Source organism: Nannobrachium achirus, assembly GCF_963921795.1.
Source record: "Nannobrachium achirus genome assembly, chromosome: 13".
Taxonomy (NCBI): domain Eukaryota; kingdom Metazoa; phylum Chordata; class Actinopteri; order Myctophiformes; family Myctophidae; genus Nannobrachium; species Nannobrachium achirus.
This window is the reverse complement of record NC_137833.1, coordinates 8,765,048-8,791,930: the sequence shown is the minus strand read 5'-3', so window position 1 is coordinate 8,791,930 and position 26,883 is coordinate 8,765,048. Positions and strand designations below refer to the sequence as shown.

The following is a 26,883-nucleotide window of genomic DNA, read 5'->3' as shown; positions in this document are numbered from 1 at the left end:
AGTCGTTTAATAAAATCAGTTAGCAAAAAACTGTTTTCATGCATCGGCTGCCTATGGGAGGTATTGCAACCCTAGATTCATCCCATTATAAAAAAAATCTAGTGTTGCAATTTGCGGCTAGGCTAGTAATAAGCTCTCCATCATCAGCAATAGTCAGTGGTGCGTGTTCCCCACACTCCCAAGCCCCCACCGTTGCGCTTAGGTTCACCGGGAAATACTCGGTCGCGTCAGGTACATGGGTATCTTGGAAGTGTAGTGTATCTTGTACACCAGGATAGAGTGATCGAAGGTGTCAAATGCCTTCTGTAGGTCCAGCATGACCATGCCGCAATATTTGCCAACGTGAATTGCACGTTTGATGTAATCATTTTAATAGACGAGGCATGTGTCTCAGTTTATATTTGCCAGTTTGTAAAGGCTTCACTAGAGTAGGTTTTGAGGTTTCTAGCTTCGACTGTTTAGTGACAATCTAATTCAGGGGAGCAGTGGATGAAAACATTATTTACAGGGGTGGGTAAAAGCATATTGAGTTATTGACACAAATGTAATTTCTGTATCTGACATAAAAACAGCTACACACCCGTTCTGTGTAGGTTTACCACAGGCTGCAGCATTGCTTGGTGGATCTCTCTCTGTTCCTCCTCTGACGCAGCTGAAGCGCTGTTTGACGACATCTCTCTTCTAAAACACTGTAACAGTTCATCTTCGGTCCATTTCGATAGTCGATATTTGACGCCCGGTTTCACCGTCTGGGATCTGACTTTACTTGCTGACATTCTGTGGTCTTGATGACTTTAGTAGGACGTTAATGTAAAGACTGGATAAACAGGCATGCACCAGTTGACAACATTACATTAATAATCCAATTGATTGATGATAATCGGTTATGTAACTCTCAAATCTTCCTATTAACAGAGATATAATTATATTGTTCCCTGCGAATGAATAAACTATTGTCGCCTATTGACCATAATTCACACCGCGGCCATCATGGATCACACATGACCACATGGGGTGGCAACGCAGCCAATCAGAAGCTTCAATGGGCGGGTCTTGCCTTAACCAACAGCTTCTGATTGGCTGCCTTGCCACCCCATGTGGTCATGTGATCCAAGGTGTCCGCAGTGTGAATAATGTGCGTCGAGTTCTCTAGTAGTCTATCAATGTCGAAAAAAAGGAGATCTACAAGCTCACAATGATGTGAGAACAGACGCGGTGTGAGCTGGTAGATTGGCTATTTTTTTTTTACGTCGTACGATGATGACGTGTAAATTTACACTCTTAAAGTGACAGGTTCACACATTAACCAGTTAGCAGTTTTGCATAGGGGTGATATAAGTGGCATTGATGCAATGCCTGTTTAAAGTTGATGCCTTGATGGTGACATTTGTCCATTGTGGTCTAGCTAAGCTATATAAATATATATAGGCCTATATATATATATATATATATATATATATATATATATATATATATATATATATATATATATATATATATACACACACACACACACACACACACACACACACACACCACCACCATGGATCATCAACTTGCCCCTATATGAGCGAAAGATTGGCTATTTCTAGAATAAATACAATATTTAAGGTGTTTTTTATTTTACATTTTAGTTCTAGATAATGTAGCCTATTTGGCTTATTAGCCAGGGATCCTTTTAATTAAAATGTAGGCCTACTTTGTACGCTAAAATAGCTAGATTGCGATGCGTCGCATCAGGACACATAACTCCTATGTATAACTGTAGTGTTTGTAGTGGTGGTGGTACAAGAGATCAGAGGATGATAATAAGAGTGTGTGGTTGTACAGCTCAAACAGACACACAGGAAATGGAAACACAGACCACCTCCCCTATGCACCTCTCACTGTCATGCACGCACATTTACCATGATGCGCGCGTGCGCGCACACACACACACACACACACACACACACACACACACACACACACACACACACACACACACACACACACACACACACACACACACACACACTCATCTCATCACATCTGATGAGTCATCACTTACTCATAATTTATATCTTTTATCGTCTTACCGGTAAAAAGTTAGATAATTCATCTCAATTGTGACTGTGTTGATTTATTAAAACATGCACTATTTAGATAAAGTATCATAATCAATGTATTGATTTATTACCTTGATTTTTGTAAGTCACTCTGAATCAAGAGCATCTGCTAAATGCCTAAATTGTAAATTGTAATCAACTTTATTCACATCACAGGTTTACAGGTATTGCTAACTGGGCTCCCAAATAATTGGCAAAAAAACTCAATCAAATCAAAGACTTGAATAATATATATATATTATTTCCTTTAAAACCTTGAAAAATAGTTTTCTTTGTGGAGATTATAGGAACTTTCATTCATTTCATATTTAATGTTTTTTCAAAGGAATATAATGAAAAATAAAAATACAATTCTAACAAATTCCTTGAATTAGAAAACAAATGTTTAAGTTGTGAAAATGTAAAAGACAGTCATGTAAACTGATGATTGACCCAGATGCAATGCAGTGGTAAAGAGAAGTAGAGAAGCGATGGTTTTAAGTGTGATGACTTCAAATGAGCGCGTCAAATTCTGTCCCATTTTACAGGCAGAACCAGTTGCACCATACCCAGTAGGCCTACTCACCCTAGCTAGGACTGCCCTTCTCTGAATTGAGATTTGGAATTGTCAAATAACAACACATTGTCAACTATACAATGTCAAATATACACGGTCAACTATAATGGTGCATAAAATGAGGAGGAAATGCTTCTTGTGATAGTTGCTGTTGATCTGCTACAGCTATGAACAGTTGGGAATTGCTGATAGACAGAATACAGCAAAACAGTGATAAGCCCAAATATTGTTCATTTAACCACACACAGTTTAACTCCGAGAGTGTAAATAGGGAAGGAATCAAATCTCTGAGTCACTAAGTATTATCTTGATAAAACTGTAACATAACTCAACTTAGTGAGTTGTTGCTCTTCCTTGTCAAAGGTGATTGGTTACAGCTGTGTGCTGATCTGCATCTTATCAGGCTCACAGCTCCAGATAAAGAGGTTGACCAGTTTCAAACTGACCCCAAGTCAGTCTGTTAGTTCCTCTGTCAGTGATCGTGAGGCTGGGTGAGGAACAGACAAACTGATACCTGATCAGCAATGCTTTCCTCAAGCCGGGGGGGGGGGGGGGGGGGCTGGAAAGAGAGAGAGAGAGAGAGAGAGAGAGGATGCTGAGAGCTGTGGTCAAAGTGTTGAGTTGATACAGGAAGCCAGTGTGTGGGGTTGAGACACACACACACACACACACACACACACACACACACACACACACACACACACACACACACACACACACACACACACACAGAGATAGAAGGGGGAGAGAGAGGAGGCAAACTGACAGAGAAAGGAGGAAATAAAGAACTTAAGAAGTAAAAAAAGACACAGACAGACAAGCAGACCATGATGACGGGACATGTGCTGCCATTCTCCTCTCTGCTAGTCTTCCTGGGTAAGAATGGTCACCATGGAAATACATCTATTGTGTTATTGTTGAACTTTGACACTATCATTTTGGTTATTGTTGCTACGGAAACTGGAGAATCACTGTAAATCCACGTTGTATCATTGCTAGTGAAACAGCATCAGTCATATTGTTAGACCGTGACCTTTGTTGTGGGGCGATGGTGTCGAGAGGGATTTGAAAGGAAGATGATGACATCTTTGAAACTTACATATTACATCACCATCTTAAACTGGAATAGTGTTTCTTGTCATGAATTTGATTCTGTCAAGCAGAAACCTTGTATATCCATAATTCATCTCTTCATGTATTTTTTTCATTGACAAATTCCCTATTTTCAGGGGTCATCAATATGTCCGTACAGACAAAATGTGTCCGTAGCAAGGACTTGACCCGGTCTGTGTCAAATTTTAGATTTTCTGTTTCACACACTATTTTAAGGTTCTTTATTTTGACCATAAGACCAGTTACTGAAGAGTCAAGTCTCCAGGTATTCTTCAGAATATGTATGACACTAATTTACTAAGACACTATGGCACATTATGAGTCCACTAGTACCTGTGGTTCTGAAACGTTTTATTTACAAGGAAGGGCCACCATAGTTCCGAGACACAGACCTGTTATGGGCTAGCTCTTTGTGTTCCTGGAAATATTATTGTCCGCTCATGTATGTCTGTGGCAACAATGGAATATTCACAAAAAATGTCCACCACCTCCAACATGGTGATGAACCCTGCCCCCTTATTATGTCTGGTCCGTCTTTTCACCAGGGTGTTTGTCTGCGCTGGGGGAGGTCAGGCAGAAGGCCCGACCGGTGCCCGGGTTTCCCAACAACATGAGCAAGAAGCCCGGCTTTCCCTACAACATCAGCAGGAATGACACAGGTCTGCACGACGCTATCCTGACCGGCACCTACTTCTACAACAACGAATCCAACGACATCTTCCTCTTCAAACCCTCTGCCATTGGTGGAGCCCAGAGACAGGTGGGTGGGTGGGAGGTCACCATAATAATGCCTCTGCTCTTGATAACGTCATTATTATTTTATTTTTGTCTAAGGATACGTTTTATTTTTTAATCCCTGATTCAGACTGAATTAAATACATGCAGTTCATTTTGGGAAATGTAGACTGTCTGATATTCGTGATTAGTAATATCATAATTTAACATTTTAATTAAAAAGTCATCCATATTGGTCAAAAAACTCTAATATTTAGAAGTTGCATGTATTGAAGAATTAAATAACACAAGGCCTCAAGAAAATGTCTCACCCCGTTGCTTTAACCCTAATATCTCAAGACCCCAGATTGCTTTAACCCTAACATATCCACATACCCATGTATCAAGTTCACTAGGAAAATTGTTTATAGGCCAGCGATGCATATGTGCTCTGTGTTGCAGATCATTAAAGGGATCCGCTACCTGGTGGACTTGGAGCTCTCCAGAACCATCTGCACAAAAAGACAGAATAACCAGGATCTGTCAGTCTGTGCCTTTCAACCAGAAGGCCGCTTCCACCAGGTAACCAATAACTCCCACTGCTCCCAGTTGTTATAGGATGGGTTAATGACATCACTGCTCCTAGTCGTTGAGCAGTTGCTCCTGGAACAGGAGCTATAGCTCCAACATCTGGCTTTGTCTGGTCAAAAACCTAAGGGAAAACCTGTTCAAAAATCATCTGGGCTTAAGTAAACTGAAGCACGGCTATAATCAGGCCTACTGTAGATAGTAATGGCCTACATCCTGGCACAAACAACATTCCCATTGATATTTAATATTTAACTGCAAATATATTCTTTTGTTTTGATTGTTTTGTTCCACTTTGGCAATGTAAACGTATGTTTTATATTCATGCCAACATAAAGCTGCTTTGAATTGACAGAGAAACACAGAGAGAGGGCGGCTGGGGTGTGTGTTTGTGCGGGGGAGGTGGTCTTTGTTTCCACTTCCTGTTTCTCTGTTTGAGCTGTACAACAACCACACACTCTCTTATTATCAGCTCCGGGCTGTTAAGTATGACATCATTTTGTAGGCAGAGGAGAATTTCTGCCCCCAGTTTCCGTGAATCTTTTTACTATTTTTACTATTTACACATTTTTCTTCTCTTTGTTGTTGAAAGGAAAGTGTTAGAATTATACTTTAGTCGTTTCTTTTGTCTCGGATCTGTTGAAAATAGCGAGGGACAGAAAATGCTCTGGGGGCAGATTCTCCTCTGCCTACAAAATGATGTCACGGCTTAAAAGACCCTCTACATGAGTGACTCCCAAACTGGGGGTCGCGATCCCTCAGGGGGGTCCCCAATCATTTTGCGGGGTCCCCAGATGATTAGCTTAATGTCCAACATTGTTTTCAATAAACCAGCATACAGTTTAAGTGTATACAGGGCATCTGTATCTACAAGCTCACAACGCCTCGCTGTGAGGCGTTGAGCTTGTAGATTGTCAATTTGTGTCACACACTAATTCCTTAAAAACACTGCACTCAGTGAGGACACTCTCAATGAGAACACACTCCTAATGTGCCATACATAGTGTCATAGTAAATCAGTGTCATACATAATCTGAAGAAAACCTGGAGACTTGATATTCAGTAATTGGGTATCATGATCAACATAAAAACGTTATAATGGCAAATTTAGTTGCCACGGACAAGGACACGTCTTGCCACGTACACATTTTGTCCGTGTATGGACATGTTGATGACCCCTGCTGTTCCCCAGACATTTCATCATTCTAACCTGTCCTGTCCTGTTGTGGTGTGTTTCTCCAGACTCTGCAGTGCCACTTCGAGGTGTGGTCCATCCCCTGGCAACATGTGATGAAAACCACCTCCTGCAAATGTCATCCCATGACGGACAACAAACACCACAAGCGGCCTGCAACCCTCGTCTAAGCATGCAGCTCTCAATAGGCTCTATGCACAGCAGCCATATTGAAAATAAATTGGGCCCCTTCTTTACTTCCTTCACAGGGTGCTGATAGTGTACATGTTGGCTCACTGGAAACTCTCTGTTACACCAGTGGGTCTCAATGGGGCCTTTTCCACCGGCAAAGAACCGGTCGGGGTTCTTTCTCCCGCCCATGGGATGAACCAGAGGTGAGCTTTTCCACCGAGAACCGAGTTGGTTCCAAACCGTAAAAGTTGGTTCGGAGCGGGAACCACAAAATCCTTGTTTTTTTTTCCAGTGAACCGTGGCGATATACTGGGGGACAATGGCTCTGGTTCAATCTGGTGGAAACGCAAGCCGGAAGAACCAAGAACAAACCAAGGTTCCTGAAAGTTTCCATCCCATAGGCAGGAGAAAGAACCCAAACCTGTTCTTTACAGGTGGAAAAGGCCCCAAAGTGTCCTTGAGGTTCCAAATGGTCCCTTATGGGTCTGTAACTTTGAGAGTGTACAAATGGACCTGTCCAGTTTCTTCTAATAGGGCTGCTGTGCACAGAGCCTATTAGCCTGGCTCATCAGGCTAGTTCTCAATGCTGTTACTGAAACCACATTGACATCAATACATGGAGTGTCTGTTAGCAGAAACGAGCCAATTAAAATCTATAGCAATGTTGGGCCATATAACCTTTTGCTAAACTCTCGGAGCATTGTGTTAACTCACACTTTATTCAAATGTTTTGTGAACAATTAAATACGGGATAATGTATTCTCAACATGTTTTGAACAAACACATTAATTACATGTTGAATTTTTGCCTGACAATTACAAATACTTTTTTGCGTCAGAGTCACAACTGCAGGTCTGGGGACCCCCAGGGTCCTTGAGGGGGTTCCAGGGGGTCCCCAGTAAGAAATATAATAATAATAATGAAATAGCTTAGATTGTAACATCAAAAAGGTTTACCCTTTTTAACCCTAAAAACAGTACATTGGCTTTTTGAAAATAACAGATATCCAAGCTCACAATTGTGACACAAATCTTGTACGGGGGTCTCTTGCAAAATCTTTTCAGATGGGGGTCAGCGGCCAAATAAATACTGTACATACAGTATTGTCTCTCTGAAACACTGCTTTGCATCAGTGGTTCTGTGTGTCAAAACACTTTAGTCAACTAAATGTAGGTTGGCAGGCCTCGACGGCATCATAACTGCAAAGTTGTGTTGTGTGCTTGTAGATCTATTTTCAGAGCGCAACACCCAAGCACAACCAAACATAATGACTTGTCTTTTAGTTCTACTGGATCTCTTCTCCACTATAGTCACTCCCTAACATTTTAGTCTAGTTTACATTTGTTGGCGAAATTGTGAATATATTTAGTATTAGTCATCATAGCTTAGTTTCTATTTAGTTTTTGTCAGTGAAAAAAAGGTAACCGACGACAACATTAACGCTGCATCAGTGGTAGCATTGATATAAATACACACACAGTCATAGTGGTGATGTTTCACTGTGTGAAGTAGTGTTTATGAGAGACGTGTTGGAAAATGAAACAATGACAGAGGCTATTTTAAACTTAAATTATTTTTATTCAAAGGAAGCTCAGAGCAGCAAGACTGAGCTCCTGACATCAGAGTGTGTTGTTCACACAGACAAAACAAATGACAAACAAGCACTGGGAGAGAATTCATACACATTTGATGTCTCATGTTAAATGAGTAGTCCAAACCAAAAATAACTTTTTTTCCTATCAATTACTCACCCCATGGAGACTTGAATTGTTAGAAAACAAGTCATTTTTTTGGGTGAACTACTCCTTTAAGAGCGAACGAGGGAAGCTAAAATAACATATTATACACATTAAAAGGATTGTAAATCTCCTGCCCTTTAGGATTTGTATAATGACTATGTCGGGTGGAAACCTCGTATTTCCAAAACGGTTACTTTTCAGGATTCAAATTCAAAAGCAGATCTATCTGTGTAGGAGAGGCAGTTCAGTGCAAAACAATAGTCAAAAGTGCAAATTAATGATCATAATCACAAGACAAGAAAAACATTTACATTTGGCACAACAATTGAATCAACAACTCAAAGAAATCAATGCAATCAGAAACAGAAAACAACCAAGATCTTGTTGCCCAATCAAAAAAATAAGAACATAAAATAAAACAGATTGTGGTTCTCAACCTGTGGGTCGGGCCCCATTGGTGGGCTGTGAGAATATTAGAAGTGGGCCCTCAAATGATTGGCAAGACACTGAGATTTTAATGATAAAATAACATGAATACAAAAAAAATATGTATTTTTCTTTAAGTTCCTATTTATCGGTATCACAATGAAAACTCATTCTTTTCAAGGTTTTAAAGTACGATAGTTCCATTGATAAATAGGAACTTAAAAGAATACTACATTAGTTACATTGAAAAATCTCTGGGACTTCACTCCCTGCGTGCAGTTACCATTGGACGCCACAAGGTGGCACAAGGGGGCCTTGATGATGGAGAAGCTGCTAGAGAGTATGGACTGGCAAGGAAAGAATTTATGCCCTCTGCTTTTCCATAGCGTGGTCAAGAATTGGTGTTATTTTGTTTAAAAAGCTCTCTTTTACAATAGTAATAATTGCTATAGAGCTTTTATTAAGTAGTTTTCAGATCAGGATAACAATTAATATTATCCAAATCAGGAGAGTGAAAAGGATACAGGCTAAGAAACAAGGGAAATGGAAAGCGATGAAACAAAGAGACGCATTTGGAACTGGAACACAATTGAAGCTGATAAATGATTATTTGTGGAGTTTCTGAGTACTTAGAACATTAACCTTTCAACAAAAAAACACCTTTTATTAAATTAAATAAAACACATTTTAGCTGGTGTCCAGTGGCAGTATATCTGGAGGTGAGCGGCAGCATGCATGCAACATAGCAAGCAGCAAGCATGCAGAGATGGCTGTACCAGGCAGGGGTCCTTGAGGGGGTTCCAGGGGGTCCCCCAGTTTAACAACCCATTTAGGCCTGAACGCAAATCTGTGTCACTTTAGATTTGAACCACTTTAACCATTATTTTATGCTTTAACTATTAAAAAATAGCAGATCTACAAGCTCATAGTCTTTGAATATTTTTGCCCCGATTCTATAAAAGTCTTCTAAATCCTTCTTCTAAATCTGTTCTCAAATTTGCTTTTTGGGCCAGCACTTCTCACCTCAAGAACCCCCCACATTATATGTATTTGGTGCCACGCTGCGATCTTGTATATCTGCTATTTTTCAATAGTTATTTTTCAATAGTTAAAGCATTACATAATTCTAGGCCTAAATGGTTTAAATGACTGATGGTCAGGAACAAAATGGACCCTTATAGGTCTGTGATTCTGACAGTAATTAAGGGGTCCATTTGGTTCCGTATCCTATGTCAGTTTTTAAAGGGGGGTTTGTGGTCTACCGGAGGGCCTTGGGAGAAAAAGACCCTCTTGGGAGAAAAAAGGTTTGCCAATCACCCTGTACTCGGACGTAATCTGACACCAAACAAAGTAGTTGCAAAAAACATTAAACGCTATTTGTGACAGCTGAGAAGACAGAAAAGAAAGAAAGAAAAAGTCACCAGTATCTTTAGCAGATATATGAGACTATATTATGCAGAAAGGGTGAGTACAAATACTTCATATTCAAAAGCACCAAATGTAGCAGATCTACAAGCTCTTTGCAGATCTGCTTCTTTTGGTGCTCTTGTTTGACGCTGTGTTCACACACACAAAACGCCAAAGAAATGGAGTCAAGAGCTTTCTGCCCGAGTGCAACGATATGAAAGTTACATCAAATCATCCAATAAACAAGGAAGGGAACAGTCTCAGAGTGTGAGTGTGTGTGTGTGTGTGTGTGTGTGTGTGTGTGTGTGTGTGTGTGTGTGTGTGTGTGTGTGTGTGTGTGCGCGCGCACGCGCATGTTCCAGCAAGGGGGCCTTGATGATGGAGAAGCTGCTAGAGAGTATGGACTGGCAAGGAAAGAATTTATGCCCTCTGCTTTTCCATAGCGTGGTCAAGAATTGGTGTTATTTTGTTTAAAAAGCTCTCTTTTACAATAGTAATAATTGCTATAGAGCTTTTATTAAGTAGTTTTCAGATCAGGATAACAATTAATATTATCCAAATCAGGAGAGTGAAAAGGATACAGGCTAAGAAACAAGGGAAATGGAAAGCGATGAAACAAAGAGACGCATTTGGAACTGGAACACAATTGAAGCTGATAAATGATTATTTGTGGAGTTTCTGAGTACTTAGAACATTAACCTTTCAACAAAAAAACACCTTTTATTAAATTAAATAAAACACATTTTAGCTGGTGTCCAGTGGCAGTATATCTGGAGGTGAGCGGCAGCATGCATGCAACATAGCAAGCAGCAAGCATGCAGAGATGGCTGTACCAGGCAGGGGTCCTTGAGGGGGTTCCAGGGGGTCCCCCAGTTTAACAACCCATTTAGGCCTGAACGCAAATCTGTGTCACTTTAGATTTGAACCACTTTAACCATTATTTTATGCTTTAACTATTAAAAAATAGCAGATCTACAAGCTCATAGTCTTTGAATATTTTTGCCCCGATTCTATAAAAGTCTTCTAAATCCTTCTTCTAAATCTGTTCTCAAATTTGCTTTTTGGGCCAGCACTTCTCACCTCAAGAACCCCCCACATTATATGTATTTGGTGCCACGCTGCGATCTTGTATATCTGCTATTTTTCAATAGTTATTTTTCAATAGTTAAAGCATTACATAATTCTAGGCCTAAATGGTTTAAATGACTGATGGTCAGGAACAAAATGGACCCTTATAGGTCTGTGATTCTGACAGTAATTAAGGGGTCCATTTGGTTCCGTATCCTATGTCAGTTTTTAAAGGGGGGTTTGTGGTCTACCGGAGGGCCTTGGGAGAAAAAGACCCTCTTGGGAGAAAAAAGGTTTGCCAATCACCCTGTACTCGGACGTAATCTGACACCAAACAAAGTAGTTGCAAAAAACATTAAACGCTATTTGTGACAGCTGAGAAGACAGAAAAGAAAGAAAGAAAAAGTCACCAGTATCTTTAGCAGATATATGAGACTATATTATGCAGAAAGGGTGAGTACAAATACTTCATATTCAAAAGCACCAAATGTAGCAGATCTACAAGCTCTTTGCAGATCTGCTTCTTTTGGTGCTCTTGTTTGACGCTGTGTTCACACACACAAAACGCCAAAGAAATGGAGTCAAGAGCTTTCTGCCCGAGTGCAACGATATGAAAGTTACATCAAATCATCCAATAAACAAGGAAGGGAACAGTCTCAGAGTGTGAGTGTGTGTGTGTGTGTGTGTGTGTGTGTGTGTGTGTGTGTGTGTGTGCGCGCGCGCACGCGCATGTTCCAGCTCATGGTGTGATGTCGCGTTGGCATTGTTTGAAACATTTGGGGAACATTTTTGAAGATTGTATAAAAAGGATGTGACTCTTTTTTTTCTTTTCTTTTTCTGTTGCCTCAAATGACATGCCCAAAATAGAGACACCAGGTTGAAAGTAGTTGAAGGCGTGAATTCACTGTGTGTGTGTGTGTGTGTGTGTGTGTGTGTGTGTGTGTGTGTGTGTTTCTGTTCTGTTAAATCTCTGTGCATTTCTACACCTTCCTACCTGTCCATTCTCTTTCACTTCCTACTGTTCTATCAATCCATCTATCCATCCATCCTAGGGTGACCATACAGTATATTCAGCCCCTCATACCGGGTCCCTTAAATCAATGCATGCGGTCGCTTCGCACGCACGGCCATTCATGCACGCGTATACGCACCACGGGTGTTGCATACAGGCAACGACTGAGCTGACAAACATCAGCCTCAGCATCAGCATTGACTTCAGACACGCAGTTTAATTCATTCACGTTTTCTGATGGGGTTATAGGTGAGCATGTTTACACGAAAAGAACATTATAAACATGCAACCACTACAAAAATAACTATTATTATTGGAATTCAGGTGAAAACCAGGACAATTGAGTGTTGAAAAGCAGGACAAGTGTTTTAGAGATATGTGTCGGGACTCTGTAATCAGGGGTGTCATTTGGGTCATTAGGGGATGGCAATGGCCACCCCCTAGTCTTCACATTTAAGCTCAGATTCCATTGTTTTATGATAGGCTACTGTCCACCACTCGTTTTCTCTTTTCGCGAAAAATAGTTGATCTACTGTACAGGCTCTCAACGAGCAACGCGTCGAGAGCCTGTAGAAACAGTGCTGAAGTGCTAACCTATTTTTTTCAACGCCTTATTTCTTTCTGAGAATACGCCTCTTGGGGCAATCCTGGCCAAACCTGGTCACCCTGATTGGTCACCCTTATCCGTCCATCCGTCTCAGACCTTGCGGAGGTCTATCTTGGCGATGTAGGGCGATCTGAAGGAGCCCAGGTACAGGTACCCGTTGTGCTCGTGGGCCTCGCTGATGTATGCGGCCACGGTGCCGTGCGGGTCGTGCAGGCTGCGCGTGCACACGCCCCCGTCATGCAGCTCCACCAACAGGCTGTAGCAAGGGACAAACTTCATCAGAACCTCCGTGCTGAAGAGCTGGACAGGAGGAGAGCAGAGACGGGGAGAGGAGATTTAATTCATTCACTGCCAAGAATATTTAAACAAACCACTAACCACTGCCAGGCCAGCAATACGATCCATAGTTATGGCCGATTGAAAATGCACTGTTTTGACTAACGCAGAGGGAAAACCAGGAAGCGGAGAAAAGGACGATTCTGTGAAAACGGTAAACAGATGGAGATCTGTTTTATTTGATTTGTTCTTGTTCTGGTGCGATCAGATGGGGCTGTTCGTTAACTTGTGAAAACTGCAAAAAAAAAAAAACGACTTGCTGAGACGTGTTAGGCAGAGAATCAGTTCATTGTGTTCTTGGCACTAAACATTTAAACATAAATTTTTAATTTCTGTTTGCCTACAACACAACTATACAGCACATGTATTGACTGACATATACAAAGAATCCTTTATCATTTAATACTTTCAAATAGGTTCACAATCTTAACCACAATGTTTGTTGCATACTTAAGTTGTACATACATACATACACAGACATGCATTATTTATTTTCCAAAATAAACTGAGCTGAAGAATGTAAATTAGAATACGGGGGACATTGGCTGTCCCGATAACAAGACTGAAGCTCAGGGGTGACCATGCCTTTGCTGTCGCGGCCCCTAAACCATGGAACAGCAACAACCCTTCACTATTAGGTCTGCCCTCTCTGTTGAGTCTTTTAACTCATACTCTGCGATCCTCGTCGAAACCGGAGATTTCCCGCTGTACCTCTATTAGCTTTAATCATTATGAAACGATTAAAAGTAGGATCGCTGTATATATCCGTTTCGGAGACTTTAGGCCCGCCCCCTAACTGTATCCGGTCGTATGTCCTGTTTAGACTAGTCTCGCGTGGCCAGACGGTTGCCTCCGCGATTTGGTCAAATGCTCCCAGCATACAGTCTGGCAGACCGGGGAAGAAATGATGAGTGTGAAGATGAAGCGGAAGTGAAGCCCCCACGTCACTTCCGTTTCAGTCTCACATCACACATATTTATCATTATATAAATAAAAATCATATAAGCATGTTTAGCTTGCTGCTTAGCAGAAATGACATTTTAAAATATATATTTTTTTACGTTAATGCCCGTTTTCGATACTCGCCGTTCGGGAGCTGTGGAATAGTTGTCTGGCTACGCGAGACTATGTTTAGACTGGATCTAGGTTTCCATATCCGGTCTGACGTCAAATCGTAGCTCCCGGCCCATAGGGTTTCCTTGTAAACAAACGAAGGAGCTGCACGGACATAGAATGTTTTTTTTTTTCACACATTTTATTTATTTTGTAGCTGTTTGATTCCTCTACCCGCCTGGCATATGATCCTCGCACATATCGTCTGCTATGTGCGCGAACGTGTCCACGTGTTACCATAGCGCACAGCTGGCTTTTTTCAATGTTTTTTCATGTAAACACTGGCGGATAAGCAGGGATACAGCGTGGCAACGGATATGTCTATTTCAATGGGTTTTTTTTTATTCGAAAGCTGTCACCGAGTCTACACGTCTACTAGATGAGTCGCGCACAGATTGTGCACGATGCGTGCGCGTGCCCACGTTAAAAGGTAAGGACAATTTGGCAGCTGCTTACTACAGCTATGTTTAAAATGGCAGCAAAATTGTTAAATCCAGGCTCAAAACTCTTCTACAGTATATCTACTGTATAGTCGCACACCTTTGAATCCCACTGGCTTTGCACCATCCTGTTAAGAAGGGTTTGCCTTGCTGCTTTTAATGTTTTTCTATTGACTGACTACTGACCGCGTGTTTATTATTGATTGTTCAGTTCTGCTGTTCATTTAGACCTGTAAAGCACTTTAGTATAATGCGAGTTGTTTTTTAATGTGCTATATATACATTTGATTTTGATTAGATTTAGTCTGCTCTCGCATCACATGGTATGTTTAGATGTAGATTGTACCTTGAAGATAAGCTTCTTGATCCAGGGCCTTGGGGCCAGGAAGTCCAGCATGGAGAAGCCGGGGTTGGGCCGGACGGCGGCCATGGACACCCAGTACCCCCCCGTGGAGCTGGGACGGATGTTGTCAGGGAACCCAGGCAGGTTGTCCACAAACGTGTCCATCCCTCCTTTGTTGAGCCCTGACACATGGACCCTGATGGACGGACGCACAAACACACACATTTGTAGTACTATACTTGTGAGGAGATCAGCGTGTTGGGACAAGTGGTTTTGTTATTTTTACCTGCGTATCCTAGCGACGGTGGTCTCGGCCACCAGGACAGACTCCTGGTCCGGCAGCAGCTGGATTCCGTTGGGGAACTTCAGGTTCTCCATCACCACGGTAACCTCTCTGCTCTCTGTGTCGTACTCCAGAACCCTGGGAAACATTATATAACAACACACTGGATCACTCACAGGACCAGTAGTAGTAGATGTTACAGTAGTCAAATCAAGACACCTTTAACAACAGCAGCTTACCCAAAGTGCTGGCCCAAAAAGTAAATATTCTAAATTCTAAATTCTTAGAGGCTGCGTTCGAAAAGTCGGTCATCAAATCGGCCATTTTATTCCTCGTGTCAAGTCTCTTATGCCTACTCGAAGGACATGGGGAATCGGAAAAGGAGGCATCAATGAGGAGGGAGAACAGAAGAAACCTTGATGCTTCCCACCAGTAAGTGTTTGCAAGCTGAGCAGCATGACGAGTGATTACTCCGCCCCTCCAGCTGACAATAGAACGCCCCTACAAAGGAGCACCTGTGTTGATGTAATCAGAAATGGACGTCGCACGACATGACACTTCAGAGGAATTGACGTCTCACTTCTCTAAACAAATGTTCCTCCTTTCCTCTCTCCTCTTCTCGTTTCCTACGTGCTTACTCAGTGGGAGGGACTAACATACAAGGAAAGGATAGAAGTGTAGGAAATAGGAGGGAGGGCAATCTCTCTTGGCAGCCCAGTCCCAGAGACACGTCCCCACGGAGGGGACCTGTCCCCGCGAGGGGACGGAGCACCGTCAAGTAGCGCCTGGAGACAGCAGGTCACGTCCCCACGAGAGGATCGCGTCCCAATGGGAGGACGGGGCGCCGGCAGGCAGAGCATACGAGCGGAGTGGAGCGCGAGCGGTGCGGGGAGCGGAGCGAGCCGTTTTTTAGTTTTTTTAGGGTCGCGCACCGCATGTTTCCAACAAAACAGTGGCGAGTGGAAAGCTCTCCAAGTCTCCATCAAAGCCGAGGCTTACATTAGTGCAGCCATTTGTGTTGGGAACACACTGGCAAAGGAGAAAGTGTTTCGGACATGGTAGCAAACTACTTTTTTGACTCTGATTGACGGCCCTGAGCGGCGCATGGAGCGAGCGCGGAGCGAGAGATGCGAAAATCAAGTTGATCGACGGAGCGGCGGGGAGCGGAGCGGCCCGGTGGCCAACCAGAGCGACGAGCGAGTGGGACAAGAGCCCTCTGGAGCGCGGAGCGGCTTTTGTCATCGCTCCACTCCGCTTGTGTGCTCTGCCGGCAGGTAGCACCTAAACCAAACCTTAACCCTAACCTCAGGAAAACTAACGCTGGTGAAATGCTAACCTGCCGATGCGCCATCCCCCTGAGGGTGAAATGCTAACCTGCGGACACTGTTGAAAGCTAACCTGGTGAAATGTAAACTGTCCTGCTAACCTAACCTGTCCTCGCAGGACGCCAAGACAGTTTGCCCTTGCTGGGAATTAGGATTTAATTTAAGAACCTGGGACGCAGCTTATGCCTGTGTAACATACCGTCCGTCTGCGGTGGCCTCCATGATGAGGTGCAGGTAGTGCCTGCGTTGCCACCTGCTGCTGGAGTCGGTGAAGTACACCTTCTTGCCGTCGCGTGTCACGTCCAGGTCGTTGATGAAGGACAACTTCCTGCCTCCCACCAGCCGGCCTGGAGACACCAGGTTGGTGGACTCACCTACACACACACACGCATGCACGCACGCACGCACGCACACACGCACACACGCACACACGCACACACACACACACACACACACACACACACACACACACAATGACTTTAAACAATCCTGCATCTGAAATGATTTTGTGCCAGGGACCATAGTCTCGTTTGCTGAAAATGTAAAAGATATTTTAAAATATATATTTGTGAACGCAAACCATTCTCGGCTTCCAGGAGGTGCAGTTCCAGACTCTATGGGGATTGTGGAACAGTTGTCTAGCAATGTGAGAATACTGGGACCACCAAAAGAGAAGATTTGTAAAAATCTATAAAAAATAATGTAAAAAATCGAACCTCTGTTCGAAGTGGAGCTGTGTGTGTGTGTGTGTGTGTGTGTGTGTGTGTGTGTTGCAGTTGATGCTCAGGGCAGGCTAGACTCAACAGCACCTCTCTGGTCACCCAGGGTTACTACATACAGGCTACATACAGACCCACAGACCCACCCACCCACATACCCACATACCCACCCACATACCTACACACACGGCCACGTATAGGGAGCTTGTGTTCCACACAGCTCCAAAAATAAATAAGGAAATAGCTGAAGAGTAGAATACAGTCAAAGTTGCTAAACTGCTCCTCATTTTGCTAGAGGACCTCCTTGGACCCCTGGGGGTCCCCAGACCCCACATGGCAGTATAGATTGCCTCCATCCCTCCCCTCTCACCCCGGCAACAGAGGACCTCTCACCTGTGATTGGGTCAACTTCAAAAATCCCCAAGTAGGCGTCAGCCACAAACAGCGTCCCATTGGGTCCCGCTCGGATGCCCAGGGGCCGCCCACACGTTGGCTCCTCCTCCTTGGAGCCTTTTAAGGAAGAGGGAAGAAGGCCATGGTGAAGTTATGATCAAATTGTGATCACAACAAACTGCTTTTCCATGAATTAACTCTCTACATCATCATACAGTACAAGACTCACTGTCACACAAAAGTAGTGGAAATGGCAGATCTACAAGCTCACAATGTGTCATGATGAGACACGTTGTGAACTTTGTAGATCGATCGGATATTTTCATTTAAAATCATAAGCCTACTAAAACCTGGGTGCAGTCAAGACTAGAATGTGCAAAAGGAATGTTGAGCAACGAGAGCTTAAAGATGGCTCTCTCCTTACCAAATAAATGTCTGTTGACAGTTCAGTGGTTGTGAAATGAGATGAACACAGACCAACGGTCACAGCTGTGTGCTCAGACATACTGCTCAGTAACTCCAGTAACCACAATCTATGAACTATGAGCAATATTTTGAAATAGACGTCTAGTGATCTTTGCCAATAACTTTGCCAAACAACATATTTGAACCTTAATCTACCAGTCAGAGGTTAGCATTAGTTAAGGTTGAGGGTGTTGGGCTTAGGGATATCTTGGGCAGTGAAGTTTCAGAGATCCCTGGCTATCATGCCCTGGCAGCCACAAGCCTTAACCTTTTCTCAAAATCCCCACACGTAGGTAATGTGGGGATTATGATGTGTTTATTATAATCACTCATTTAAAAAAACCTTTGTGTCAAATCATTTATCTAGGTTTTTAACCCATTAAAGGCGGGATCAAGCATCGGTGTCATTTTAGAGGTTTGTGTTGGATATTCAAAATTAGCAGTTATAAAAGCTCACACTTCGAGCTTGTGTGTGTGTGTGTGTGTGTGTGTGTGTGTGTGTGTGTGTGTGTGTGTGTGTGCTGTTATTCCGGCTGCACTTTCACAACCGCACCATACCCACTGGCATGATAAATATGATAGAAGATAACTAAGTATATCTTTCACCACTGTATTTTCTTTTATAGTTGGGTGTGAACACTGCCATCCACTTGGCTTAGAACGATTTTAAAACTATATTTTCTATAGTTGTAGTTATAGTGCTAAGTGTGAATGGCCCTTTAGTCAACTTGAGCTGAGTTGGCTCTGTACTTGGTCTGTTCTTTCTTCAGGGTTTAGTGTTAGTTTAGTGTAGTGTTAGTGTCAGAGTTTCTCACCACAGGGAGGTGTCTGGTCAACACGTGTATCCTCTGCAGGGTTTAGTGTTTAGTATTTATTATTTAGTGTTTAGAGTTTCTCACCACAGGGAGGTGTTCCCAGTCTGGTCAACACATGTATCCTCTTCCCAACCAGCTTTAAGATCCTCCCATCAGCTGTACCTGTATACAACACATCTACACGCACGCACGCACGCACACACACAATACAAGATGCTTTCATTCACATTTCTTTCTGTTTTACTTTGTTAAAAGTCTGTAATGTTTGAGTTCATAACAATGAGCCAATTCCATTTGGAGGTTCAAGCCTGAAGAGCTGTCCATGGTTTTATTATATTTATATTCATGGTAAAAAGTCGGTCGAAAAATGGTTATCAAACTGGGGTCCGTGGCCACCCTAATGTATGTCAAACTGGGGTTCCTTCAAATAAACAGGGTTGAGGACCACTGGTGCCTGGGGACCTTTGGTGTGCCCCTGAGAAGGGTCAAGTGTGCCCCTTGAAACTGCTTGAAAGCCAGTATTGTATTTATCATTTTAAAAATTATTTAAACTAGTGAAAACAGCCGATCTACAAGCACACAACGCCTCGCGGTGCGAGGCGTTGTGTGCTTGTAGATCTGCTATTTTCACTACTGTTGTGCGACAGCCTTGTATGATGAAGCAGGGCTTTACTTTGCAAAGAAACGTACAAATTTGAAACTTGGAGATACAAGGTTTCTTCCCGACAGTGACGATATTTACACCCCCTCATTATGTTGGTGTGCCCATGGATTCTTGGGACATGAAAAGTGTGCCCATGCAGAAAAAAGGTTGAGAAACACTGGTGTAGACTAATGCACATCACCCACCTCCTATGTTGGTGGTGGACTCTGGTCCATTAACTACCATAGTACACACTACAATTTACAATTTAGGCATTTAGCAAACGCTCTTAATCTAGAGTGACTTACAAAAAGCAGGTAATACATCAACACAATAAGCAAGGTCAATACAGGTTATCAATAAATCAAATGCAATCAATCTAGACAAAATAACATAGGTAGACCGAGCACCTAATCAGTAAAAACGCTATATTTAAAACCTAATAAATATGCAATCACTACAGTACACATCACCCACCTCCTATGTTAGTGATAGACTCTGGTCCATCACTAACATACAGTAGTACACAGTACAGTACAGTTCACCCACCTCCTATGTTGGTGATGGACTCTGGTCCATCACTAACATAGTACACAGTATAAGCTCACATCACCCACCTCCTATGTTAGTGATGGACTCTGGTCCATCACTAACATAGTACACAGTATAAGCTCACATCACCCACCTCCTATGTTAGTGATGGACTCTGGTCCATCACTAACATAGTACACAGTATAAGCTCACATCACCCACCTCCTATGTTAGTGATAGACTCTGGTCCATCACTAACATACAGTAGTACACAGTACAGTACAGTTCACCCACCTCCTATGTTGGTGATGGACTCTGGTCCATCACTAACATAGTACACAGTATAAGCTCACATCACCCACCTCCTATGTTAGTGATGGACTCTGGTCCATCACTAACATAGTACACAGTACAGTACAGTTCACCCACCTCCTATGTTAGTGATGGACTCTGGTCCATCACTAACATAGTACACAGTACAGTACAGTTCACCCACCTCCTATGTTGGTGATGGACTCTGGTCCATCACTAACATAGTACACAGTACAGTACACATCACCCACCTCCTATGTTGGTGATGGACTCTGGTCCCTGCAGCTGGTCTTCAAACAGCCTCTCTGCCTGGCGGAGCTTCAGGTTGGGCTCGTAACAGCCGGTCATCACAGGAGGCTCACTGAGACTGGTGTACACATTATTACACGTTATAAACAGACAGTGTAAACAGTCAGGTTCTTAACAGTCAGCCTATACAGTCCATGAACTTTCCAACATCCCATCGTGCATTGCGCAGAAGGTGTGCAGGCAGCTTCCGGCACCGCAGCCGAGTGTGATCTACAAGCTCACAAAGGTTGCATCTGCGACGCGACGTGAGCTTGTACGTCTGCTGTTCTCCGGAAGTGTCCCACAGATAATGCTACAGTAAATTCTCGCGGAAACAGGTGGATAGCAGGGGTTTTCAAACATTTTGACTCAGGACACCCCTGTAAAATAATTCTTTTGAATCTTATATCATGTTATGCGACGTTAACATGCACGCCTTTCCACCTGAGATACATCTCACATGTATACATATATGACACATGACATACATATATGTCACAGAGAAATATTTGAAAATAACTTATACATTTTCAGAATATATATATTCTGAAAATGTTTTGTGTCTGGGCTGGGAAGAGAAGATTTGTGTTAAGAAAAAAACAAAAAAAAACAAAAAAAACAACAACAACGAAGTGACCCGCTGAGAGCTTGTACATGTGTATAAAGTATTATTGAATAGACAACATATGGATAAAGGGGTCAAAATGTATCAGCACATTTCACTGGGGACCCCCTGGAACACCGCCAAGGACCCCTGGGGGCCCCTGGACCCCACATTGAGAACCACTGGTGTACACAGTACACAATCCTGTCCTCATCTGAACTGGACTGCTCTGGTACACAGCCAGACTGAGAGGGCTGTCTGTCTGTCTGTGTGCGCGCAATATGCAATTAATCTCAATAAGTCAATATATTTAGCAAGAACGTCTGACTATAAATATAATCAGCTTTCTCTGCGTGGCAGACGGCCATTTTTCAAGCAGGTTGAAATGGAGACAAATTACATTAATGGAGGAGTTTTGGCTGCAACAAGAGTTTGGATGAAAAGCGGCATTCTTTGGGAGGGGGGACCACCAACAGTCTCACTTTAACCTCATAGATAGTAATTAAATCCAGTGGCTCTCAAACAATTTACATTTCAAGGAAGCTAAGGTGAAAACATCTGTGCCAGACACTATAGGCCTGTCACAAAGTGCTGATATATTTTAAGTATAAAGTTATTCCATTACTTAAGTTATTTGTCATAGACCTAAGCCTAAAAGTAATTTGTGTTCATAAAGTTCAAGACAGAAACGCAATTAAATTATTATTCGAGTGTTGTGAGCTTGCAGATCTGCTATCAAGCATAAAATACAGTTTGACCTTTTGTTTTGGAAAGCGTGACTACACTGATATATTAACCGGGTGGTAACATCTGATGAGTCCGCAGAAACACAGACAGGTCAACGGAATGTAATTCAGACTGTTAAACGGTGAGTCAGCAGTCACTGCTTTTTCCAATTACGCAAATTAATACATTTTATGTGCAGCCCTGCACAGCCAATAAAACCAACCACAAACATTACCTCAGATTAGGGGATGTTAACAATGAATCGACTGTCCATTAAGTGTGCGCTAGCAATTTACTCGATTGAATTAATCAATTAAACAATGAATTGAACATTCCATGGTTCAGATTTTCTCACATTCATTATCACAAAAAAGGCTACATATTATCTGAACAGCTCAAAATGTGAAAGTGATTTGTGTGATACTGTAGTATGGTAAAGTAGAATGTAGGATGACAGGTTTAAATGTGGAGATGTTTCAACTGCTTCTCCTTTCCACTGTGTTGTCATTAAATATACTGTATAGAGGTTTAGTCGGAGGCCTTAGGGATTTTTCGTGCTAATCAGTCTAAAAGCGCCAAATTTTGCACAGATGTAGCCCAGGGCTTGCTCTAATGATTTAGCTAGGGCGCCCGAGTCGGCGACCTTCGGGGTCGCCTCAGTGGCCAAATCAAGTTGGGCTCCCATCGACTTTCTATACAGGAGGAAAATAACCAGAAAAACAGTTTTTTTTTCTGGGTATTTAAGTAGGATGTGAGAGGTCTAACTAGGGGTTTGCCATGATGCTGAATCCATTGCAAGCATTTGTTTTGCACAAAAAACATTCCTTGGGCTACAAATGGCCCCAGAAAACGCCCACAAAACTGATGCAACTGATGAAAAGTGATGACTCATCACTTTTCATGAATTGATGAAAAGTGATGACTCATCACTTTTCATCACTAAACCATCGTTTTCTGCGGCCATTTGTAGCCCAAGGAATGTTTTTTGTGCAAAACAAATGGGCTACATCTGTGCAAAATTTGGCACTTTTAGACTGATTAGCACGAAATTACCATTCTATCTCCCTAGGGCCCCCGGCTAGTTAACAAGTTGGAAATTAATGACAATGGCAACATTGGTTTGCAAACAAAATAGTTTTGTTTGGCTTCATTCAAGCAACAGTATTTTCAGGACAAAATGTTTCAGAATTGTCCGTCTCAGATGCTACCGTGCAGGTTTTTTTGTAATAACCCCTGGCCTGTGATTGGACAGTAGAGACTCATTTTAGGTATCTGATTGGACGGAAAAGGTTTACCTGAACACTTCTGGTTGGATGGGAGACTCGAGGATGAAGACGATCACGAGCAGCGGGAGAAGCAGGAACCCTCCCAGGGACAGCAGGGTGACGCGGAACACCTTCCCACTGTACGAACTGAAACACAACGCAACACATGAACACCTTCCCACTGTACGAACTGAAACACAACGCAACACATGAACACCTTCCCACTGTACAAACTGAAACACAACGCAACGCATGAACACCTTCCCACTGTACGAACTGAAACACAACACAACACATGAACACCTTCCCACTGTACGAACTGAAACACAACACAACACATGAACACCTTCCCACTGTACGAACTGAAACACAACGCAACACATGAACACCTTCCCACTGTACGAACTGAAACACAACACAACACATGAACACCTTCCCACTGTACGAACTGAAACACAACGCAACACATGAACCCCTTCCCACTGTACGAACTGAAACAGTTTACAATTTAGGCATTTATTAGACGCTATTAGTCTACTTAATGGCAGCCAGAATACAGATGGTGCTGATTATCTTTGCAATGTAAGGATATATTCCATAATCCTGTGTCAATGTCGTCTCCAAAAAGAGGGGGGGGAAGCATGCGTCACCTGCTTTCCTCCTGCCTAGTCTAGACGGTCATATTAGACTGGATATTGTCTGTGATTTTGGATATTGTACTATTGTGATTGATTTGGCATTAAGTGTTCTTCTAGCTTATTGGTACTCAAATTGAAGTATGTCTTGTAGGCCTGCTTGGCCTGAAAAAAGGGTATTGGAGCAACCCTATTTTCTAGTTCTTAGCTAAAGAAATCGGTATCGGAAAAATAGGTGTAGGCAGGGGTCAGACCTTCATAAAACCGGTGGATCGGTATCGGCCAAGAATTTTGCAATCGGTCCATCTCTACATCAGGTAATACATCAATACATCAAATGCATAGAAATATCAATCTAGAAACATAACGTAGGTAGACCATGCACCTAAACAGTAAAAAAACTTTTATAAAACCTAAAAATGCTATCTAGCTTTCATGTATGGTCATTGAGGGTAGGCGAGTGCTACGGTAAGTGCTATGGGTTTAGGTGGAGTCTGAAGAGGTGAGTCTTCAGACCACGGCGGAAGCTAGGGAGCGAGTCTGTAGTTCTAAGTGCGACAGGGAGTTTATTCCACATTTTGGGGGCCAGGAGGGTGGATTGCCTAGGGCAAGTGGATTTTTGACCTGGGGTTTTTAGCGAGGGTTCTGTCAGCATCCCTGTGTTAATTGATCTGAGTGTGTGAAACAACACAACACATGAACGGCTGCCCACTGTACAAACTGAAACAAAACACAATGTCACAAAATCTAATGTCACAACTCTTTGTGGCCGATTATGGTGTCCAAAAAAAAGAGAATTGCGATTAACGATATTATCATGGAGGATGACACTCACAAGTAGTGAGCCGTTTACAACCCTGGATGGAAATAATTTGGCTAATTTGAATGCTATGCTTTTATTTAGGGCAACCTTAAACCTTAAAGGGAAAGTTAAAGTTATCTATTTATTATAATTTTGGACCCCTGTTGGTCCACGAACCCTGAACCCAATGTTGATAAACAGAGTTATTACAATACAGTGAACTACACAGTCCTTTCGTATCTAATACTGAGTGACAGACAATAGGAAAGCTGAGAGGGAGACAGTGTAGGAGAGACAGACAGTCGGAATTAGGAGAGCTGAGAGGGACACAGACAGTAGGAAAGCTGATAGATAGACAGTGTAGGAGCGACAGACAGCAGGAGTTAGGAAAGCTGAGAGGAGACATGAAGGAACCTTATGGACACAATAGGGCCAGGCTACAGACAACATTAGCCTACATTTTTCTGTGACTGTATGGCTGACATTTAGACTATCCTCCCTGTATTCATTGAATATTTTGTTCCTTTAGCCCTATAGACCTACTGACTAGGGTAAACCATTATGCAACGAATATGACAAGACATGAGGTAGCTACAGTGCACACACATCAACTGACCCAGATATCACAGCCGTTTGCCTTGGCTTGGCTGCCTTGGACCGTTCTGCGTTACCCGGACTTGGGTGACCCATTTAATTGTGTGACTCCATATTTCGTGATTTAGACAACAAAACAAAACAAAAACAAAATGAGGGGCTAAACAGTCCGAAGTGAACATTTAGATTTGAGAACAAGCATAATTAGAGGATCTTATCTGGTCTGGTATAAAAGGCAAAACGGCTTTATATATATAGGTACGAGTCACAGTATTCGTGTAGGTCGCCGATTTCGGTGTAACACCCCCCGATGATGATGATGATGCACCTGCCTCTCAAAAATATGGGTCAAATTAACGGTCTAACGGGCCATCGGGTCAACTAACTCAATTTACACATAATCCGGCGTGTTGTTCTATAGTCTTTGGTTTTTATAACGTTTTATATACTGAATAACGTGCTTGGTATACATACGTTTTTCCTAGAGTTGCCTACTATGTATTGATGTTGATGTATTGATGTATATCCTAGATTATCTTGCTATAATTGTAAATCGCTCTGAATTATAAGCGTCTGTTAAAAGCCTAAACAGTAGCCTTAATTGTTGTCGCTTGGCCACAATAAGAACAGATCTACAAACGCTTGTATAGATCTGTTCGGCCAGCCTATGGTTCATTTACCTGGATCCCTTGTACTGAGGCTCCTGCAGATCATCGGTGATGACGTGAGGCCGGTGCAGCCTCCTGAACCTCAGACCCTCCGATTCATTCATGATGGTGATGAGCTTTGATCCCCCGGGTCGGGTCGCGGGAGTTCTGCGGGTCCGATGTGTTCGGGTTTATGTGAACAGCGGGCTGTTGGATGGACCTGGTCCGACCACAACAACAGCAGCGAACACCATCATCATCATCCCTGGCTTCTCCTGTTCTTCCTTCTCTTGTCAAGTCAACACCGAACTGACAACCACAGACATAGCAATAGCAGAGCGTCAAGACACACTTTGAAAGGATACAGGACTACTTCCTGTGCTAAACTTCAAATTAAGATCTAGATGACGATTGCCTTTAAAAAATAATGTAATTACGTTTTTGTCCCTGTATCAAACCAACTCAAATAAACCACTGATCTTTATTTCAGTAACTTGTATGTATTAATGATTATATAGACTATTATATAAAGTGATTCTGGTTATGAAAAAATACATTGTAAAGCTTTTACTTTGAAGGCATAAATGTGTATCTCATGGAAGCTGACTTGACGCAACTCCCACGCTTTTCAGGAATTGGTCTTTATCACCACCTGCTGCACAGGAGGGGACACTGCACTGGACATTTGAAATGGATACTGTAGACTTGCTACTAGAGTAGGCCTATTAAAAACATTAGTTCTCAAACAAGTTTATGTAAGGACCAGTAAATGAATTATCTTATCTCATCTCATCTCTCAACCCTCATCTGATGAAATGTTACGACAGCTAGTGACCCCCATAACAGGAGATATGTGTTTATAAATGTCATATTCTTTTTTCTTCATTTTAAAATAAACAA

The 26,883-nt window shown here is 42.4% G+C and overlaps 2 protein-coding genes across 2 annotated transcripts; one reads left to right on the top strand and one right to left on the bottom strand.

The window, feature by feature from the left end:
* Positions 1 to 3,419: 3,419 nt before the first annotated feature.
* cst7 (cystatin f) lies at positions 3,420 to 6,444 on the top strand (the record flags this gene model as incomplete). The annotated part of the gene is made up of 4 exons (XM_080740006.1): positions 3,420 to 3,540; positions 4,323 to 4,537; positions 4,954 to 5,073; positions 6,322 to 6,444. Exons 1-4 carry the CDS (start codon positions 3,492 to 3,494, stop codon positions 6,442 to 6,444), a joined length of 507 nt encoding a protein of 168 aa, XP_080596132.1. The 5' UTR covers positions 3,420 to 3,491.
* A 1,564-nt stretch (positions 6,445 to 8,008) lies between these two features.
* apmap (adipocyte plasma membrane associated protein) lies at positions 8,009 to 26,310 on the bottom strand. Its single transcript, XM_080741106.1, has 9 exons — positions 26,017 to 26,310; positions 23,336 to 23,452; positions 20,674 to 20,789; positions 19,021 to 19,113; positions 17,657 to 17,773; positions 16,744 to 16,918; positions 15,223 to 15,357; positions 14,940 to 15,132; positions 8,009 to 13,004 (listed from the first exon to the last, which is right to left on the bottom strand). The coding sequence occupies exons 1-9, from the start codon at positions 26,106 to 26,108 to the stop codon at positions 12,795 to 12,797; spliced, it is 1,248 nt and encodes a 415-aa protein (XP_080597232.1). The 5' UTR covers positions 26,109 to 26,310; the 3' UTR covers positions 8,009 to 12,794.
* Positions 26,311 to 26,883: the final 573 nt, after the last annotated feature.